General features: G+C 44.7%; 1 protein-coding gene across 1 annotated transcript in view; it reads right to left on the bottom strand.

The window, feature by feature from the left end:
• The window catches only part of LOC147900620 (U-box domain-containing protein 44-like), a 70,269-nt gene that overhangs the window by 29,555 nt on the left and 17,662 nt on the right, over positions 1 to 23,052 (bottom strand). Inside the window, exon 2 of the mRNA XM_087375527.1 lies at positions 1,102 to 1,411. Within this exon, the coding sequence (XP_087231653.1) occupies positions 1,102 to 1,411 (310 nt within the window). The remainder of the gene's footprint in view (positions 1 to 1,101; positions 1,412 to 23,052) is intronic.

Genomic DNA, 23,052 nt, shown 5'->3' with positions numbered 1-23,052 from the left:
CAGGATGCATTGTGGAGAGCAAGTAAACGGGGCTGCAATCTTACTAGCCGATTCACCAAGGATACACAGAGGAGTGGGTCACAGTCAAGGTGTATGCATTTTGTTTCATTTGGATTTCCAGAAATGACTCTCTTTTAACAGTATTTTATCGACCCTGACCATTTGTGGTATTCATGGATGCAAATGATGAAAAAGATGCGATGGAACAACCGGAGGAGGCACAGGACAAGGTGCACCACCTTCTTCAGCAGTCTGTAGAGACAATCACAAGATACTCCAAGTGTCCTGTGGTTTTGAGAGATTGGCAGCTAGAGCTCGAAGGGGCAAACTGAGACTGATGCTACAAAAAAATTTGTGTTAGCTGATATGTTATGGCTGTTTTGAGTGCCAGCCATAAATTCGTTTATTCAGAATGCTTACTCACATCCAAAAAAAGGCAGGCCTACTACTATTCTTCTGCCCATGGGAGAGCTGGTCAGCAAGCAAGGCCCTTGCTTTTGTGCAGATCTATGCCTACTTGGTTTCCCACACAAGAATCATACGTGAGATGGCCTTCCCTTTTCATACTCTTGACTTATCACATGTTACCACTGTTTCGATGTGATTGGCGCTTGCTATCCTTAAATGATGACACAAGCAATAAAGATTGTCATCATGACTTGCCTAAGACATTACAATGGCATGATTTACAAGAGCCTTCTAAAGATTCAATAGCTTTTATAAGGACATTTGTATGGCTTGTCGGCTAATTGATATTTTGCTAGTCTCTTGAATCCTCCAGATCTCAAGAGGAGGCAAGATGTGTGTCTTGCTTTCAACATGGAAATGCCAACTTAATGGAGTAAGCAGAGGTGGTTGGTTATTTCATTACTCAAATTTTCCTACAATAAATTGAGGCAAGTCAAACAGATTATGCAAAGAACAGTACAAGTACATCAACGAAGTTCACTTGATGGAATACAACTGCAAAGAAATACACATGTAAAGAAAAAGTGTCCAATGCATGTAGCCCATCAAAGAGAAAAACACTTCATTTTCTCAAACGACAAAAAACTTTTTGTAAGCAAACCATAGAGTACCATGGGCTCAAATGTAAACTACCTCTTACAAAATGTTGCAACAATGGTTGTAGCCTTCCATTTTCTGCCATTTGCTTTATATTTTGGTCACATCTTCCAAGGTTTTCAAGAGTTTTCTCTGCTTTTTCAACGACAAACACATTCTCAGATTTGCTGCTCGTCAATCCTACGAGCATGAGGATGGCCCCATTGACAGCACCGATTCTCTCACAAAGAGGATAATACTTTGAAAGCTCAAACAAAAGGCAAATAGCCTCCTCTCTCTCCTTTGATACTTTATGTGAAAGACATTTGAGACACCTTCGAACCGCATCAGTTGCAGCTATTGCATCCTAAATTAAAGAGAATAATTTAGCCTCTCTCTCTCTCTCTCTCTCTCTCTCTCTCTCTCACACACACACACACACACACACACACTTTTTTTTTTTTTTTTTTGGTAAATCCAGTGCATTGTATTTATATTCTCATAACTTTACAAGATGGGAAGTCTCCAAAATGAAGAGTATCCCAAAGATCAGAAGCATAAAAAGAAAAGCTCTATGCAAGAAGCATGTATATCACCATCATGGCAGGCATCATATAAAGATTGCCACAATGAGGCTCTGAAAGATTCATATGACTTGTGAATCTGGCGGCCCAAGTATGCCAAATTATGCTCATCCCAGATTGTCCAAAGAGCCTAATATCTCACCCATGAGAGAAATAGTGAGTATTGAGATAAACACCTCATAAATCTGCCAAATAACCAGAAATGTTTCCCAAATCTGTGACTCGGGAAACGGAGGCGAAGATGATCTGAAATTTTCCAAAGGAGGTTCCGAGAAGACGGGCAGTGCCAAAGCAAATGAGGGACAGTCTCTGAAGGAGCCTGACACCGTAAGCATGTGGGTGGTGCAATGTGACGTTTGGCAAGTGTGATTCCCACTGACAATGTGCCGGTCATGCATCTCCAAAGAAAAAGTCTTTGTTTCAAAGGCATTTTACACCTCCATAATATTCGGAGATTCTTCTGCCACCATGAAAGGGGCTGCCTGATATGCCACAGAGTATTAGCATATTGATGGATCCATGGGGCAGGCTGAAGAAGCTTGTAGGCTTTGATGGAAGTCAAAACAGGCAGAGGAATAGCATGAGAGCATGTAGCAGAGGGGTGCGATTGCCAATCCATAAGCCTGTCTGTGTCAGCCACAGGAGGAATAGGTAGAAAAGGATGCAAGAGATGAGCAATTTTCTTCCATATCAACCTATGATGCATTCCCAATGCATAGGAGGCAGTGGCCTGAGGAAAAGATAAGACATAGCCCTGATCATCTACCACATCATTGATGTATCTAATTCCCAATTTCATGAGATTATATGCCCGAACAGGTTCCTATAAAGCAAGTGGAATGTCAAAGATGGTACTCCAATGAATACTTTCTTTCCTCATTGAGTTTGTCCCCGAGTGATTATCAGGAGCCCATTTGACCTTAGAAAGTACTTGTTTCCAGTCCAGTATCAGAGCAGTAGAGAAAGGGCAGCCAGGAATCTTCCCTACAAATCTCCCAATGACAACCTCCCAATGATCAGTAGTCCAATGGCCATAAGCAGATGTCCTCATGTTGACACACATGGATGCTATCATACAAGTCCATGGCTATTGTTGACGGAAAAAAGTATGGAGCATAGTCGCCTTCCTTGCAAGTACATGATATCTGATATTGAGAACATTAAGTCCTCCATGCATCCTAGGAGAGCACACCATTTCCATCTTCAGCAGTCTCAATGCTTTCACAGCAGTTTTTGTCCTCCATAGCAGCTCCATAGCTTGAGACATGAAGGCTGAAATATCTCTAGAGGACCAATGTAGCAAAGGCAAAAAGAACTGAACATAAGACATTACAATAGACTGTACTATTATGAGCCTGACATGAAGTGGCCAAGTAGAAATTTTCCAATATTCCAATTTATGTTGAAGTCTTTGGAAGATCCATTTTAGCTGCTGCTTCCTGGTGATATGCCATCCTATAGGATATCCCAAATGCCTGACTACATCTTTGGAATGCACTACCTGACCTGGCCAGAGAATAGAATGCCAGTCACATTGTTTCAGGGGAAGCAATTTGGATCTGTCAAAGTTGACATGCAATCCCGCTGCTAATCCATACAATGATAATGTGGTCATAAGCATGCGGATTTCCCGGGGAGAGTTCTGTGGCATAAAGAAGGAATCATCAGCATATGCCTGTGCCAAAAAAGATGTAGCCCCAGGGATTTTAAGACCAATCATCTGTCCTGTGTTTGTAAGATGATCAAGATACATCAAGAGGGGATGGGTCGCAATGGCATAGAAGAGAGCACTAAGGGGGCAGCCCTGTCTGACTGATCTACCCAATGTCCATGACCGAGATAGATGACTCCCAAGAATGCACTGAGAGGTAGAGCCAGAATAAAGCCAATAAATTGCATTTGCTATCTTGGGACCAAAGCCCAACTTTGTCATGGTTTGAGAGATAAAATCCCATTGAACACAGTGTCAAATGCCTTAGTGATATCTACCTGCAATATGAGCACATCCTGATGCGAGTACTTAGCATATTCAATTGCAGTCAATGCATTGGAGATATTGTCATGGATTTGTCTTCGCGGCACAAACCCATACTAATGAGGATGAAGGCCCGCATTCAGTATCCCATGAAGTCTATACACAATCATTTTAGCAATGAGTTTGTAAACTACAGGCATCAAAGTAATAGGCCTCCAATCTGACATATGATCACACAGATTTTTTTTAGGCACAAGTTTGATTATGCCATGCTTCTAGAGGTGCGGCAATTGATTTTCTTGCCAGGCAACATTGATCATTTGTAAGAGAACATATTTCAAATCATCCCAAAAAGAAATATAAAATTCCACCGTAAGACCATCCCAGCCAGGGGACTTGTATTTGCTGAGGTGGGACAATGCATTATCAAGTTCTGTGTCAGTAAAAGGTCTCTCGAATGTAAGGGCATCATCCATTTCCACTATCTCAGAAACATATTGAAGAAATTCAGTCCTCGCATCAGTCATTTGATTTGATGGGGAGCCAGGGGTAGAGAACAATTTCTGGAAGTAATTTTGGCATTCATCTTGGAGATCAAAGAAAGAGTGCGTCCAAGAGCCGTCTAGCTTCCTTACCCTTAGACATGAGTTTTTCTTTCGAGTAGCATGCAGGCCCTGGAAGAAGGCTTTTGATGAACAGCCCTTATCCATGAGGGGCTTCATTCTTGCTCTAATCTGCCATTTGTGCAATTTCCTCTGATCATTATCAGTCAGTTTGATCCGGGCTTGTGAGAGGGAATCATTTTCTGATTCAGAGAGAGGCCTTAAATGTGAAAATTCAGTCAATTGTTGTGCTGTCCTTTTTGCCCATTTGACCTCATTCCTCCATGTAGCCATGTGCCAGTTTCCATACTCCCTAATGACATTCTGTATACGAGAGATAAAACTGTCCCAAGCATAATTCATGTCCTCCTGGCCATGCAAAGGCAAGGGATGAATTGCAAGTCTGATCATTTGCTGGAAATATTGATGTCGGAGATAAGCCTGATTAACATGCAGTAATCTGCTGGAAAGAGTCGGCAAATCATCTAGTGGCATACCAAATTGCAGATTTATCCATAATGGGGCATGATCTGACAAGCCCAATGAGAAATCTATGAGGAGATTAAGGCTAAAATCTGCATATTGTTGTGGATAAAACAAATACCATCTGTCAAGCCTTGCCCAGTATGTGGTAAATGCATTATGATGAAAAGTATATCCGGGCACTGACCCTTGTAGAAGCAGCCATAAATCTTCAGCCTGCACAGAAAGAAGCATGTTATCCCATTTCTGTCTTTCCGATGATAGCATATGAGATCTTGAAGTGGTGTTATCTCTCGGCAGAGGGGAATTATTAAAATCTCCACATATAAATTTATTGGATCTCCATGGATATTTGCTTAAAGAATCCCATAAAAAAGCCCTCATGGCAGAGGTCTGGGAGGCATAGACTGATGCAAACTCAAGAATGTCACCATTGACATTACATTGTATGACTATCCATCGGCCACTGCTGTCATTGAATGCTAACTGAGGCTCCAGCTCATGTCTAACCATTATGCATACACCTGAGTAGGTAGTGGTACCAGCATAATATATATCATAGCCACCAAAGTGATCATGATGACCAGCCTTAGAGTGTTGATTATGCTCTTGCAAACAAACAATATCTGGCTGCATTTTATGTACATAATTCCAGAAAAGCCTCCACTTTGAGACATTGCAGAGACTCTGTACATTGTATGTAAAGCACTTAAGTGTTTGATGCATGAAAGAGATATATACAGGAAAGTATAAGTATGAAACAAGATATCAGAGAGGCAAAGCCTCTGCCTGCATCGGTTGCATGCCTTCATGATCCATGAAAGATATAGCATTCTCCCCTTCTTCAGAATCACATATGGGGATGCCCTTCTTCAAAACCCCCACCCAATTTTGAAGGACAGGAGCTGAAGTGGAAGCCTGTCCTGGTGAGGGAGAAGAAGCATCCCATTGACGAGATTGAAAGGGGCGTTGCTTCAATACAACCACCTTCTTAGGCTATTGAAAACCATCCCGATCTGTCCCCACAGATTCCTTCATCTTCTCTTTTTCTTTTTCTTTTCCTTTTCCAGCAAGTGATTGCACCTGATTAATTGGTTTAGCATTCTTTGCTCCATTTCGATTTGCTGCCTTAGCTTGCAAATTCTCATTCTTTTCCCGTGTATGGGGCGGCAAGGCATTAGGAGGGGGTTGATGCAGAACCATTGGGCATTCAGAGGCTAGATGCCCAAACTTGTGGCAGGCAAAGCAAGCGCCTGCAAACACACCCCATTTCAAGTCAAAAAACTTTTTCCCCAATTGCACACCCTCAACTTCCACTGCAATAGAAGGAGGGGTAGGTGTGTCAGTGTCCCAGAGGATGCAGAATCTGTTACGATTTCCCATGGGGTGTGGAGGACAAATGACCTGTCCCAATGAAGCAGCCAGGCCAGGCAATTCTTCATGCATATAATCCGGGAAGTTAACAACCTCAACCCATACAGGACAATGATGTCATATAAGACTTTGATAATCCTTGTTTGGGGACCAAGGCATGGCATGTACCATCTGCTTCTCGTAGAAGAGGGGAGAAAGCTCAAGGAGCCTCTGCTTGCACAAGGCATCTGATACTGAAACTGGTTTGCCCCATTCTTGTCGTGACTGTTGAAAGTCATCCTTAGGTGTATCAAACACATATTGAGCTTCCATAGTAAGCTCATCATCTTGTGATGCAGGCTGAGAAGGACGACGCTTGGCATCTGCGGGTCTTTCTTTTCTAGCATATGTACAGACATCGGAACCTGAAGCCATGATTGAAATATGGCAAAGCAAGAAAGAAATAGAGTGAAAGATAAAGCGGACAAAGAAAAAGTACGGAAAGGCACAGGGAAAAAGTCCAAAACTGTACGGCAGAGGCTGTACGGAAAACCTGTACGGGATAGGCTGTACGAAAAACTTGTACGGGATAGGCTGTACGGAACAGCAAGGAGACTGTACGGAAGATTCTGTACGGGCAAAGGAGTACTACACGGAAATGCCAGAGGTTGTATGGAAAACATGTATGGAGGAGCTTATACGGGATAGATTGTACAAAACAGCAAGGAGGCTATACGGAGGTTCTGTACGGACAAAGATGTATTGCACGGGAATATGAACGAAAACTGTACGGGAAAGGCAGGGAAGCTAACAGTGCTGAAAGTACTGCGTTGTACGGAGGGACTAACAGAAACCGTACGTACGTACGAAAAAAGACGAGGTCAGGGAGCTGTAGGGGCCTGCGCGTGATTCTGCACAGGGATTGCAATCCTAGCGTGGCAGCTGGTACGGCCGTCTGGAAGATCCGTATGACGACCGTACGAGCGTACGGACAGAGGGGGAGAGGCCTGCAAGGAAATCTTGGCGAGGCTCTCAGCTAGCACCTTCGCTCACGACCTCTCACACACACACACACTTTTTTTTTTTTTTTTGGGTAAACTCATGCCTGGAAATAGTTTCTCTTTGCTTTTGATTTCCTGTTGAGGCTCTCTGTTTTTTGAGATTCTCACACACACACTCTCTCTCACACACACACATATCCACACACACACACACACACTCACTCACTTAGCTCAAGGGATCTATGACTCAAGCTCCTACGCCAATCATAGAAGCTGAAAGGTACTGAGTTTTGGATAGCGGAAAAACTCACACAAGCTCAACTAACACAAAATGTGGCAGAACTAGCCAAGGTTAGGGCTGCTATGAAGGAAGGAAAATGGGCAGTATATCGTGAGGGCATGCATAGCCCTCGTCAAGGAGTTTAAATCAAAATCAAAAGACTCGCAGTCTCGTAGGCTAGGGCAAGCAATGGAAGCTCAAGAAAACAAGGAATGGAGGCAAAAACGAGCTGCTATAATGAATTGCTGCAAAACTGAGAGAAAGTACAAGAGACACCCAATATAACCAAACCCTAGGGCAAGGTGTCCTAACTGGACTAAGTGTCCTAAATGTACTAACTGTACCAACTAACCTAACTGCCTATAACTAGGCCTACAAGACACATATCAAAGAATGAGTGGTACCTATGGATAGCCCATAGAATGGCCTACAAAACCCCCTCCATGGTATGGACTGAAGTATCCTGGACATGTCTCAGAATACCTAAATAACTAATGTCACGGTTGCGCATGTTCATCTTGTGGTACAGAGCATAACAGATCAAGTCACAAAAGGTACTAAGTTGTATGCTTGTCGGAAAGCTTCAAACTTAGGTCGAGGAAGAGCCTTTGTAAATAGATCTGCAAGTTGTCTTCAGTGGGAACGTAAGACAACTAAATATCACCTGCTGATAATCTCTCTCTGACATAGTGATAGTGAATCTCAATATGCTTTGTGCGGGCATGGAAAACTTAATTCCATGCAATAGCCAAAGCACTCTAACTATCAGTGAAAATGACAGTAGGAGCAGTCTAACATGCATAAGATCTGCAAGTAACTTCTCCACTAAAGCTGTAAAATCTACTTGTTACTCAGTCTCAGAACTAGAAGTAGCAAGTGTAGTCTGCTTCTTGCTCAACCAAGAGATGCATGAAGTACCAAGCATGAAACAGTTGCAATAGTTGCCACTATGTGACACACGCGTGTCCGAACAGGCAGCCCAATCACTATCAGTGAATCCATGCATGACAATTGAAGAATCGGCCTCATAAAAAGGCCCAAATGCTGAGTGCCTTTACCTGAAAACACGCTTCACGGCCTGCCAATGGTGAGTAGAGGGGCTGTGCATATATTTGCTCAACTGTGAGACAGCATACTGAAGATCGAGTCTGGTATGGCATAAATAAATCAAACAACCAACTGCCTGCTACATCACATGCACCACTGCCATATTCTAAAGAGAAGCGAAAACCAAGCTCTAATGGTGTGGATACTGGCCTGCAATCCTCAAACTGAAAACGCTTCCAATATACTTGGATTGTGACATCAAAATACCCCCCTCACTGCTAGCAAATTGAATGCCCAGATAGTAATGCAAAAGATCAAGATCAGACATAGCAAATGTCTTCTACAAGTCAAGCTTAAAAGCTGCAATTTGCTCAGCATGTGTCCCAGTCACAAGCATGTCATCCACATACAGTACTAAAATCAACAAATCTGTCCCACTCTTATGGATGTAAAGGGTAGCCCAGTAGGGCTGGTCTGAAAGCCAAGTGTAAGCAAACGAGGATGTATCTTGGAATACCAAGCTAAGGGTGCCTGCTTCAATCCATATAGGGATTTCTTCAAGTGGCATACCTACCTTTCGGACCCTTCAACCTAAAATCCACAGGTTGGGTAACATAGACTTCTTCGTGCAAATGCCCATCAAGAAAAGTTGTCTTAATATCAAGCTGATGTACCTCCCAATGAAAATGGGTAGCAAAGGCAATAGCAATCCTGATAGTAGTGATCCTAGAAGCGGGGGCAAAAGTCTCCTCAAAGTCAATGCCTTGCTACTGAGCATAGCCCTTGGCAGCAAGACGGGCTTTGTAACGGTCCATTGAACCATCAACTTTCCGCTTAATCTTATAAACCCACTTAGTTCAAATGGCATTCTTTGCCTCGAGGCAAGTCACATAACTCCCAAGCGTTATTCTAATAGATAGAATCCAATTCAGCTTGCATAGCCTTCAATGAACATTGCTCTTCATTGCATGCTATAGCAACCAATGCAAAAGCAACCAAATTAGCATGCTCTTTCCAGCCAGCTGCTCTAGTAGGGGCTGCCACAGGAGCATCTTGTTTGCTGTCTTTTAGAGCGTCACGGAGCCAACGGGACACCTTTTTGGGCTCCTGTATTTCAGCTCTCTCTTGGTCAAGAGCCCTGTGCACAATATCCTGATCAAGGTGAGGCATATTAGGCTATAAATCATGCTGAATTTCAGTCTGCACATGTGGCTACAAATGACCAATAGATGGAGGAGGAGCAACCTCAGATATGACATCACCATGAGAGTTTGACGGAAACAAAGGCATCAAGCTGTCAGAGAGATCTAGGGCATCAACAATGGGCTGTTTTTTACAGTCCAACAAAAGGGCATAGAGGAAGATTCATCGAACACAACATCCATATTGATAAAAACCTTGCCCATGCAGGGCTGGTAGAGCTCGTAACCCTTGCTCTCTGAGCTATACCCAATAAAAATCCATTTGACAACTTTATCATCCAACTTTGTGCGTGTTTGAGAAGGCACATGCGAATACGCCAAGCATCCAAAAGTCCTCATGGGAGAATCATGGGCTTATGACCAAGCCTCATAAGGTGTGATGCTAAGCAATGCCTTTGTGGGACATCTATTCAAAATGTAATTTGCACACATAGTGTCATCCAACCATAACTTGTTAAGCAAGTGCTTGCCTTTCAACATACACATGGCCATCTCCATGATTGATCTATTCTTTCTCTTAGCCATAGGATTCTGTTGAGGATCGTAAGGCACAGTGCATTGATGATGTACACCACGTGAGGCAAAAAAATCAGCAAATTCCTTTGACATATATTCACCCCCCCATCTGTATTAATGTGGGCAATTCTCAGCCCTCTCATTCTCTACCAAGGCAATGAAGTGTATGAAGCATGAAAAACTTCATATTTGGATTTCAAGGCAAAAATCCAAGTATATCTAGTTAGGTCATCAATGAATGTGACAAAACAATAAAATCCCCCAAGAGCTGCAACCCGCATGGGTCCACAAACATCACTATGAATCAAATACAACTTGCGAGATGCACCAACTCTCCCTTCCTTGGGAAATGTAGAATGGTGCATTTTACTAAGCAAGCAAGCTTCACACACATGCTTTGAAGGCATATACATTTTAGGAAGATCAACGACCATACCATCGATATGGAACTTCACTAGAGCCCCAAAGTTGAGGTGTCCAAACCTCTCATGTCACAAATGAGTATCTGCCATGGTAGAAGTATCAACAGCATAGGCATCTGCATCTGCGAGTCCAGCATTATCCAAGCATTTGTCATATGCATCAGGTCTATATAGCCCTCTAATTAATGTGCCAGTCAACACCATGGTAAAGGCAAGTGTAGCATCATAGACCACACACCAAACACCATCAAAGAGAACCTGGTGGCCACAAGTAGCTATGGCTGAAATAGATATGAGGTTCTTGCAAATGCCTGGAACATAAAGCACATTGTCTAGAGTGACTAGACCACCAAAAGAAGTAATGGCAACCTACCTAATGCCTTTCATTGTACATGATGCATTATTGGCACGTGTAACTGTCCCCCACCTAGATGCATGCTCAAGTGAGCTGAATAACTTCCGGCAGGAAGTGATGTGCTTGCTAGCACCACTATCAAAGCACCAGGCATCAGAAACATTAGAAACTGTCATGCACGCATCATGAACATCAGGATTATACTAACAAGTAACAAGAAAAGCCCAATGCTGGTCACGGACAAAATTAGAGGACTCATGTCAGTTTTAGGGGAGACAGACACTCATCCCCACCCACTTTTCGAGTTGTCTCTTACCGATTATGACTCCGACCTCATTCCAAACCTATTTTGAGTTGCCATGTGAAATAATGGAAAAGATCATTTGGACTAGGATAACCAGATACTGCAAGACCAGACTCTTTCTTCTTCTTTTCAAATGCATTTCTCTTCCTGCCACAGAGATATCATGCCCAGGTTTCCTACACTAGTTGCATCTCTTTTTCTTTTTCTTCTTCTTCTCCCCAGAAGAAGAGGCATTGTGGGAGTGACCAGCATGTGTATGAGAGGGTTGACCAGCTGAAACCTTGCCTTTGCCCTTGTTTTTATGCTGTGCAACAAAGAGTTGATCACTAGCCATAGAAGCATTTCTATTTGTATGGCTTTGTTCCTCCTATAGTAAGAGGGCAACCAGGGTCAAAGGAATAATGGTTGGCATTGCTGTGAGAAGGGGAGAGAGCAAAGTAAGAGCAAGAGCAGAAGAGTGAGAGAGCTGAAAACGATAGTTGCAATTAGATGAGTGTGTACAACTGAATAGAGTGATAGGTTTTGTCTAAGTGACAAAACCTTATCCTTCACTAACCGTAGTTAGTGAACTAACTGTGGTTAGGGGAAAAAACCTCTAAGTGAGGCAAAAGTGCCCCTAACCTACTTATTACATTACATTGGTCACTGCTAAATCATAGCAATAATTCTAACACCCCCCTGCAGTGCCAATGTCATGTACAAGGAAATGATCAATCACCAAAAGGAGATAAGTTCAGGGCACTGCGAAATGCCTCAAACTTTTCACGTGGAAGTGCTTTGGTGAAAATGTCTGCAACATTGTCATGTGTTGACACATAGATCATGCTGATCTCTCCTGCATGCAACTTCTCTCTGACGTAGTGATAGTGAACCTCAATGTGCTTCGTGCGAGCATGAAACACAGGATTCTTTGCCACTGCAATAGCACTCTGACTATCAGTGAGAATTGGAGAAGGACCCTCCAATGAAAGATGAAGATCAGCAAATAAACGACGCAGCCAATCACATTCAACTGTCCCTGTGAAAGCTGCCCTGTACTCAGCTTCACATGAAGAGGTAGCCATTGTAGATTGTTTCTTGCTCAACCAAGAAATACAAGCTTTGCCCAAAAAGAAACAATTGCCACTTGTGGACTGCCTAATGTCATAATCTCTCCAGCCCAATCTGAGTCACTGTAGGCATGCATCTGCAAGTCACCCCCCCTAGGAAACATCAAGCCAAAAGACTTGGTACCTTGCAAATAACGGAAGATGCGTTTTACAGCCTGCCAATGCATAGTCTTTGGGATGTGCATATATCTGCTCACCTAAGAAACTGCAAACTGAATATCAGGTCGTGTGTTGCAGAGATAAATGAGGCATCCAACAGCCTGACTGTAGAGTGTGACATCAAATATTTCACCTGCTTCATGCATTGTAAGCTTCAGCCCCGGCTCCATGGGAGTAGCTATGGGCTTACAATCCTGCATGTTGAATCTGTCCAAGAGTTTTTGCACATACTTGGATTGAGACATACCGATGCCACTTTGCTCTTGAGTGAACTGGATCCCCAAATAAAAGTGTAGCAGCCCCAAATTTGACATGTCAAAAGTGGTCTGCAATTCAGCTTTAAAATCTGCAATATTATCTTCATTTGACCCTGTGAGCAGTAAGTCATCTACATAAAGAAGGATGACTAAAATATCCCCCCCATCCTTCTTGATGTAGAGGGTGCTTTCAGTTGGACTGTTGTGCAGCCCCTTGCTGGTCAGAAAGGCATGAATCTTTGCATACCATGCACGTGGGGCCTGTTTCAGCCCATACAAAGCTTCATTGAGCTTGCATACCTTAACTGCATTTCCTGAAATTTCAAAGCCTGGAGGTTGTTTGACATAAACCTCTTCCAATAAGTCTCCATTAAGGAAGGTTGTTTTTATGTCTAATTGATGAACATTCCATTGAAAATTTGCAGCCATTGCGATAACTGACCGGATGGTTGTCATTCTGGATGTAGGAGCAAAAGTCTCCTCATAGTCTATGCCCTTTTTCTGAGCATATCCTTTTGCAACCAGCCTTGCCTTGTACCTATCAATGGTGCCATCTGGCTTTCTTTTAACTTTGAAAACCCACCGTGTACCTATGGCATGTTTACCTGGTGGCAAATCGACAACTTCCCATGTCTGATTTTTTTGAATGGATTGCAACTCATCGTGCATGGCATTCATCCAATGCACATTATCATGTGCCTCTTCAAATGTCTCAGGTTCCTCCTCATCAAGAAGAGTACCTGCATAAGCTGATTCAACTGAAAGAGCACCTCCCCCATGCCTTACTGCACTCCGAGTTCTGCCAGGTAATGGAGCATCAATTTTACTCTCCCTGAGAGTCTGTAACAGCCAATTTGGGACTGTTTTTGCTGCATGTATATCTGCAATTTCTTGCTGAACAACCTCTTCCACGGCTTGTGGAGGTGGTATGACATCCTGTGGCTGAATCGGAGCATGTGGAGGTATCTGAAAATTCTGATTTTCATCAGATATATCAGCAAGGGAACCCAAGGCAATGGGTAGTAACCCCTCAAAGACATCACCGGAAGAAGAAGGCATATCAAATTCAGCTTGAGTGTGAGCTGAATTTTCTGAAAATATTACATCTCTACTGACAATAATCTTGCGTGTGACACGATTGTAGAGACGGTAGCCCTTGCTGTCTGCACTGTACCCAACAAAAATGCATTTGATTGCCTTATCAGACAACTTATGCCGAAACTCAACAGGCACATGAGCATATGCAAGGCATCCAAAGACACGGAAATGATCCACAGAAGGCTTTCTCCCTTGCCAAACTTCATAGGGAGTCTTGGTCTTCAAAGCTTTTGTGGGTGCCCGATTCAAAACATAATTGGCACACATGAGACCTTCAAGCCAAAATTTGTGAGGAAATTTTTTGCTTTTTAGCATACATCTATCCATCTCCATAAGAGTACGATTTTTCCTCTCAGCTTTGCCATTTTGCTGAGGAGTTAGCCTCACTGTAAGCTGATGTGCAATGCCCTTGTCTTTCAAAAAAGCATCAAAATCTGCAAGCAAGTACTCCCCTCCTCTATCTGTGCGTAATGTCTGTATCTTGAGTCCGGATTCATTCTCAACCATGGCTGCAAAATGTTTGAAAACCATAAACACTTTTGATTTGCGTTTCAGCCCATAAACCCAAGTGTAGTTGGAGTAGTCATCTATAAAAGTGACAAAGTAAAGATGACCACCCAATGATGGAGTCCTCATGAGACCACAGATATCACTATGAATAAGCTGTAATTTTCGAACAGCTTTAACTGATCCATCCTTCTTAAAAGGAGATCTGTGCATTTTACCAAGAATGCACCCTTCACAGGCATGTGGAGGAGGTGTTTCAAGAGGAGGCAATGCATCAACCATGGCATGTTTTTGAAGTGTCATCAAGCTGCCATAATGCATGTGTCCATATCTGGCATGCCATAACTCCGCATTCTGCATAGCAACAGTGGGAGTGGAAACTGCAAGAGCATGTGCTGGGCTTTTCTCATACATGTCAAGCTGAAAAAGACCACGCAACAAAGTGCCAGACAATCTCAAGGCATAGTCATGCTCTCTATCATGGACTGCACACTTGTCATCTTCAAAAATGACCTGAAATCCAGCTCTGTTAAGAGTGGACACTGAAAGTAGATTTTTTGTGATACTAGGCACATACAAGACATCAGAAATTCTGAATGTTGAGCCATCAATGGCTGTAAGTTCAACTTCTCCTGTACCACGAACTGAATAGGAGGAGTTGTTGGCACATGTGACCTTTTTACCAATGGGTGGTGGATGCAGAGATGTGAAAAGACACTTTCTGGAAGTGATATGCTTTGGGGCACCGCTGTCAAAATACCATGTATTTTGTGTCTCATTGACACTGAAAGCTGATGCATCCTTGAAAGAATCATAACTGCATGTCAGAAAAGCAAAAGTGTCATCATTACAAGTGGCTGTACTATCCCGAGCAGCCAACTGAGAGTCTGAAATGCAAGACAAGAAGGCATAGTCGTGCTCCACAAAGTTGGATGTAGCTTGCTCATTGTCAGATGCATGAGGAGCTGAATCTGAGACAGCCATGCCGGAGCTGTTTTTCTTTTCTTTTGCAAGCCTTTTCTTGCATTCTCCAATGTAGTGACCTGGCTTTTTGCAGTAATGACATATTCCCTTCTTCTTGGGCTTACTTGCATCACCCTTAGCCTTTTGAGAAGGCTGTCCTGAACCACTGGAAGGCTGATTTGCTGAAGTCTTTGCCTGTCCCTTTACTTTAGGCTTGAATTTTGAGAGCATGGCATGTTCACTTGCTCGTGAAGCCATGTTTTTCCTGGTCTGCTCTTCCTGCAGCAGAAGTCCTATCAACTCGTGAAAAGTGAGAGGATTTGCACCCCCCCTCAACGACAAATTCAGCGAGGTATGAAAGCTGAGATAAGACTCAGGAAGAGAATTCAGAGTAGTGGTAATCATCTATGAATAAGGAATGATCTCATCAATATTCAGCAACTGCTCTCGTAAATCTTGTAGCTTTGTGAGGTGCACTGACATGGAGTCACCCTCTTCCATATGTGTATGAGACAATTCTGTTTTCAAAAAAGACACCCTGGCATCATTCTGAGCTGCATACATGCTCTCCAAAATATCCCATGCTGCCTTTGAGGTCTTACACGACCGGATATGTGGAATGATGAATCTTTTCACTGAAAGGAATCCCATGATGCATCACGTGAATCCCATCTCTTCTGCTCTGGAGTGGTAGGTATAACTGCACCAATAACTTGTGCTGCAGCTGTACCCTGTGCACGACCTCTGCCTCCTCCTTGTTGGGGAGGGGTATTAGGTGCCACATTTGCTGGCCGGAACTCATCCCCACTTACATAGTCCCATAAATTACGAGAAATCAGAATATTGCGTACCATAAAACTCCAGAGGGAGTAGTTGGTACCATCCAGCTTATCCTCTTGTGAGAGACCACTGAAACCGAAATCATTCTGATTTTGCTGGGCCATGTCTAAGAAAGAAAATACAGCAAATGCAAATCTAAATTCCCTTGCTGGGAATGGAGTGCACAATCCCAAAAAAACACAGCCAAACACTGGCTAAAAATGCAACTCAAATCTCTGTAATTTCTCTGTCAAAAATCTGCCAGAGCATCCAATTTCTCCCAAAACCTGCCAAAAGCGCTTCAAAACACTCACAGAAAGGCAAGAATTTTACAAAATGCCCAATTTAAAGAATATGCTCAAATCTGCCCAAAAAACTGCTCGGCCAAACAATGGCTTCCTGCAAAGAAATGTCTGCCAGACGACCAACTGCAAGAATGCATGCAGGAATGAAACTTGCTCAGAAGGCCAAATGCAACTGTACGGCCTGTACGGTGACTGTACGACAAAGGTACGGATGGCCGTACTGTACGGACGAGCTGTCTGCTGCAGGTTGTACGGACATGTACGGAGCAGATACAGTACGGTCGACGCAGGTTGTACGGAAAGAATGGCGACCTGTACGGACGAACTGCAAGTGTACGACCTAACAGCTTGTACGAACATCGAGGCACCACACGTGCAGGTACGGACGAGCTATACGGAACTGTACGGCGAACCGTACAGTCTGGCGACGAGCTGTACGGCGACGATGGCGATGGGACAGTACGGAATGGCAGCGCAGGTACAGTACGGGATTGTACGGAATCAGTCCGTACAGATTGTACGGACGATGAACTGATGGAGCAGGGAGCTTGCGGGTTGGAGCTAGAGGCGAATGTGCAGTTGGAGCAAACGCAGAAAGAACCCGCTCTGATACCAAATGTGAGAAGGGGAGAGAGCAAAGTGAGAGCAAGAGCAGGAGAGTGAGAGAGCTGAAAACGATAGTTGCAATTAGATGAGTGTGTACAACTGAATAGAGTGATAGGTTTTGTCTAAGTGACAAAACCTTATCCTTCACTAACCGTAGTTAGTGAACTAACTGTGGTTAGGGGGAAAAACCTCTAAGTGAGGGAAAAGTGCCCCTAACCTACTTATTACATTACATTGGTCACTACTAAATTATTGCAATAATTCTAACAATTGCCACCTCAAAGTAGTAGCAAAGCACTAGTGGAAGTCAAGCAACCCATCAAGGATATTAGAAACAAGCTGAGAATCAAGAACCACCTCATCAATGTTGGCCAACTGCTCTTTCAAATCCTTCATACTGGTAAGATAGGCATCCATATTACCACCCTCTTCAGGCTTCAAGTCCTTCAACTGCTTGCTGAGATAGGCAACCCTCGCCTCACTCCGCACTTCATATAAGGATGCAAGATGATCCCATGCTTGCTCAACTGTCTTGCAAGACCGGATATGAGGGATAATGACCCTTTTCACTGAAAGAGCAATCAAGGCATGTGTTTTAGCATCACGTCCATCCCACTGAATCTGTTTTTGAGTAGGAGGCAAATACCTATAGTGGAAGATGTAGCTGCACCAGAAGTAGCATTAGACACATCACCAGATGAGCCTCAAGCAGTACCGATTGTACCATAGGCATTACCAGAAGCAGCAGATCCGAGTAGGCCTAACCTCAATGCCTAAAATAATATTCCACAAATTCTTGGCAACCAAAACATGTCCCATCATATAGGCCCACATGGGGTAATTTGTGCCATCAAGCTTGTCCTTGGCCCCAAGCATCCCAAACAAATCATCCTTGTTGCCAGAAATTCAAGGCAAAAGCACCAACTAACAATGCAAATGAGAGGAGGGCAACCGAGGATCGTACTGCCCTTGTCACCCGCTCACTACACGAGGCTGTCATTCACGCTTTTCCCCACACCACCCGCCCACCACCCCCTGAAACCGTACCTTGTAATAGTTGGTACGATGATGAGTGTAAGGCTTTACACTGTCAACTTAGATTCGAAACAAAAAACAGTCTTCCGAGCGCACCAGATACGCTACGCGAATACCGTAGACTGGTACGGAGGAAGAAACTAGACTTCGTTCGTCGGAACGAGGAGGAGCTACTGAACATTTTGTTACAACTCTAAGGAATTCTAGCAGAGATTTCTAGAAGGACGGTCCCCTCCGCCACTCACTGACACTCAGATCTGGTTTGATTATGCACGCACACTTTATGACATCCCAAATCAACCAGTCCCTAATCTCTCACACATGCCTCGCCCCACATCCTGCACCCTCTTCACTAGAGGAGGGGTAAAGGATGCCGTAATGAAACTTCATAATGCCCGAGCGAAGAATCATGAGGGGCTATGCACTGAGTTCATTGCATATGGGATTAACCTCCTAGCCCCCATCTTGGCAAAGCTTTTTAATGAAGCTGTTTGTTTGGGGTTTCCACACACTTGGACCATTAACACTATCTCACCCATCCACAAGGCAGGGGATCCCATGAGCCCGGAGAACTACAAGACCATTATGATTGGACATGTCATGTCCAAGATTTATGCATCAGTACTTGACTCCGAGGTTAGCAAACTTGCAGAGTGTCGAGGACTTAGAGCAGCAGGACAGGCTCGATTCTGGCATGATCATGGAACCATGGACCACATTCTCACGCTCAAATGTGTCATCGAAGAGGCCAGGTCACGGAAGTAGAGGGTTTATTGTTACTTTGTGGATTTCCGCAAGGCATTTGACACGGTTCCGAGAGCCCGCCTCATACGGTGCCTACAGGACTTGGGTTATGACCAAGAGATCATTTGGGCTGTCATGGCACTTTACGAGAGAGTTTCAGGCACAGTTCGAGCAAGATCCAGGTGGATAGACGAGCAGAGTTTGAGCAGGATCCGGGTGGACAGACGAGATCATGAACACCATGAGGGTTAAACAAGGGTGTCCTTTGTCGCCTACCTTGTTTGGCCTCTACATTGATGAGCTTGAGACTGTGATGCAGACACAGGGGGATATAGGTTGCTCTCTTGCGGGCATGCTGATCCAGATATTGCTCTACGCAGATGACGTGGCTCTCTTGTCTTCCTCAGCAGAGGGGCTTCAAAGACACCTAGACGTACTACAGTCCTTTTATGAGTCTCATGATTTGAAGGTCAACCTGGGTAAAACCAAGGTCATGATCTTCAATACATCTCGAGCCATCATGCGTCAGGAGCGATTCACATTTGAGGGGTCATCTGTTGAGATAGTTTCATCATACACTATCTTGGGGTTATTTTCTCCAGACCCAGCTTCACTATGAGACTCGCAATGCAGGCATGCTTGAGTAGAGGGTATGCTTCATTGGCCAGACTAGAGAGGCAGTGCTTCCGCTCGCACTTTCAGGATCCATGCACCAAGGGTTGCTTTTTGACTCCTTGGTTCGCCCAACGGGGATGTACAGCGGCCCTTGTTGGGAGCCAAACTTGTCGGATACAGAGTGGGCCCATGTGGAGCGGCTACAGGTTCTCATGTTATCACAGATGATCCGTGGTAAGCCAACCGTCCCTCACCAGATCATTCCAACTAAGTTTGGGTCACCCCCTTTACAGCTAGGTGCTCATGTCATCACGGATGATCCGTGGTAAGCCAACCGTCTCTCACCAGATCATTCCGGCTGAGTTTGGGTCACCCCCTTTAAAGCTAGATGCTGCATTTCAGGTCATCACATATATGTACTGAGTTAGGGAATATGGGGATTATACCTCGGGGCATAGCAGGCTACCATGGATAGCTCTATCCTCTTCTATGGCACTTGCAGTAGCAGGAGACCAGAGGTACTGGTATACACGTACAGAGAGATGGTTTGGGCGACTGGGGCTCCACATGAATAGACGACCTCCCTTCCAGTACAACATGGATGCTCTGTTTTCTCCCCTCCTACCACACGAGGTCAACCAGGTTATCCGTGAGGATCTGTTACAGCTACACACATTTCGGACCTAGTTGGGACCGAGTGAACTCCCAGTGAAGCTTAGCTTCTACAGAGATCACTTCTCACATATCACAGTGGAGGGTTTCATTGACCTACCAGAATACACGCAGATTCACCTACCCCACTCGCTGAGGATCTCACTTGGGCAATTCCGGGTCTCTTCACACAGACTTCGCATCAGGAGCGGCAGAGCGGAGCGACTACCCAGGGAGAGGCGCATATGCACACTGTGTGAAATGCAGGAGGTTGAGACAGAGGAGCATTTCATCTTCAGGTGTCTTGTGTACTATGAGATCCGAGGGCATTTCCATTGCCTCTTCAAGGATAGTTATGGGATTTTGGCCCGCCATTTCCTCTCCTACCTAGACCAGCGGTGTTTGACAGGTTTCATTCATGAGGCACTTAGACACCGCGAGAGCTCCGAGCACGGAGACAAGAGCAGACTTCTTCCTCGGTTGATCCCTCTCAAAGCTCTATCACAGAGTGCTTTCAGCTAGATCACATGGACCCCCACGAGACGAGGCCTTGACATGACCGTGACCCGGAGCCTGTGACCCGACAGCTCAGACAGAGGGTCGATACACAGATCACACTTGGGGACATCCCCTCCTTGTTTAGAGTCGGAGCCTGACCGACGGGGGTCATAGTAGCCCTAGTCAGACGTAGAGCTACGACCAGGAGACGTGCCAGGACCACACCTCTAAGTGGCCAACAGCACTCTATTGCCGACTTCATGCCTCCACTACCTCATCCATCCTGATATCTTGCTGTTGCCGGTGATGATGATGATATTGATGATGATGCTGAGATTGATATATAGTCGACCATTGGCATGACTATGTTGTACTTAGGACTTAGTACTGCCATTCTGCATTTTTGCATTTTGCATTGGTATGGATGCTCGTTTAGTAGCTCCACTACCACAGCTTAATGTATCAAGATTTTCACAGTCTCATAGACCCATTGGTCTTCCAAAGACTTTAATAAACTTTCTCTCTCTCTCTCCCATTGGATGCCTTGGAGGAGGAGAAGAGAAGAAATAGCAAAGCATTAAATGTTTCTTGCACGTGCCTAACAGTGTGTGATACTCCGATGGTAGATGCCAAGGCATTGATCATTGGAATGGCTGTCAACCTCACCTTAGAAGAGGCACGGAGAGTGGGCAAAAGTGATGCACCGACGAGGCCTATGGTTGTGAGATTCGGGACAGCAGCGGATAGATCCACCTTCATGAGCATGAGGGCAACACTGAAGGGGACGAGGACATATCTAGATGATGATCTCACGCTTTTGCAGCCAGAGCATCGCAGAGAGGGGATGGTTTGAGTTACGGCAGCGAGGCAGGAAGGGAAATGGACTGCATACAGAGACGTTAGAGTCATCATACGAGAGAGGGGAGCACGGAAAGAGAGGGAAGAGAGAGATGAGGACAGCACATGACAATGTTGGGCAGATAGAAGGGAGCCACATGACAAAACATATTGAAGATGGCAGTATGGAACTGTAACGGTACCCTTTGGTTTGACCTAGGGGCTTCTCAAAGACTTACACTAACACGGGCATGATTTTCTACACTGAGACACATGAGAGCCTTGAGAGAGGGCTGCCCACATGGACAAGATACACATGAGAGTCAGCTCATATGAGGGAGATGAGGAGAGACAGTGGGATACGAGGCTCTAGAGGAGTGGCACTTCTACATTTGAGACTGTTCATATGTGTGAGGCTACTTCCCCCGTACACATTATCATATGCGCATGAGGTCACCACAGAGAGCCACAGCCCATATGAGACGATATATGGTGATATCATAGAGTTCTCTAGGCAAGGGGAGATTCCCCCCCTGAAAGACTTCAATGCACATACGAGGGGTAGATAGGTTAGTCTACTTGACTTTGGAGTTGACCCCATCAAAGTACCAGAGATTGATCCAGTATGGCTTGGGAGGACGAGGCACTTAGAGGATGCACCACAGGTCACAAGATATGGCCGACACCTATTGGAAATGGGAGTAGTGCATGACTTGATCATATATAATGGCCTTCATAGATGGCCGTTATCTAGATGGCTCACCTATTTTCCGCACGAGGGGGGACAAGTACAATGGATTACCTGATGGGCTCCCCAACCTTTGTGACACATGTACACAATTTCACGGTCCCTCCCTCCCACTTGGCGCACACCACTCCTATTTGACATTCAGCATATCGACGACCATGCCAGCCAAAGGATGGGACCTGCCAACCCTCACCGTGTTTAGATACCTTTGACCATGCCTTGGATGCGGTGTATATGAGCGACTTGCCCCGTGAGCTACCGACCCCCCTTAGAGATGATGCAGACCTTGCCCATGCCTCGGTGCCCATGCCTCGGACACTTTGGTACCAGTGGTCCAAGCAGCCGCTAGGTGCTGTAAAACTTGTCTACTAGTAGGGCCTCATAAAGCACAAATTGCTTATAGCTAATTGCTAAGAGGTGCAAAACCTAGATGGCAAATCCTACAACAGGTCATCCTAGGATGAGTATAAGCCTACATAAATTACTTTAACACTTTAGGCATTAGAGAAACAACACTGTCACAAGGCACATTTGCATAACCAACTGCCAAATGCAATGCTTTCATACTAGGTGAGCCAAGAGAAAGAAGGAGATCTTTCCATCTCTAATTATTTTCTGCAATAGCACCAATTGGCTACTCACATATCAAGGGTGGCACTAGAGTCAACTAGCCGAGAATGACGTTCGCACGGCCTAGTACGCATGCATATACAGATGGTTTGCTAGTCACGGTATTCAAATGGAACGCTTTCATTACAGCTTGGATGCCCCATCCCTCCAGATCTCACACGACGAGATCAACCATATCATACGGCTGGATCTACTCCAGCTCTACACATCACGGACTGGGGGGGGGGGGGGGGGGCTAGGACTTCCCCACCAAGATCCAATTCTACCATGCGACCATTTCCTGGGAGTATCAAAGGATGGGGT

This window comes from Dipteris shenzhenensis, chromosome 6 (genome assembly GCF_047967505.1).
Source record: "Dipteris shenzhenensis isolate YYH24624 ecotype China chromosome 6, Dip_SZ_1.0, whole genome shotgun sequence".
NCBI lineage: Eukaryota > Viridiplantae > Streptophyta > Polypodiopsida > Gleicheniales > Dipteridaceae > Dipteris > Dipteris shenzhenensis.
The sequence above is the reverse complement of the archived record's forward strand: the minus strand, read 5'-3'. Positions and strand labels throughout refer to the sequence as shown.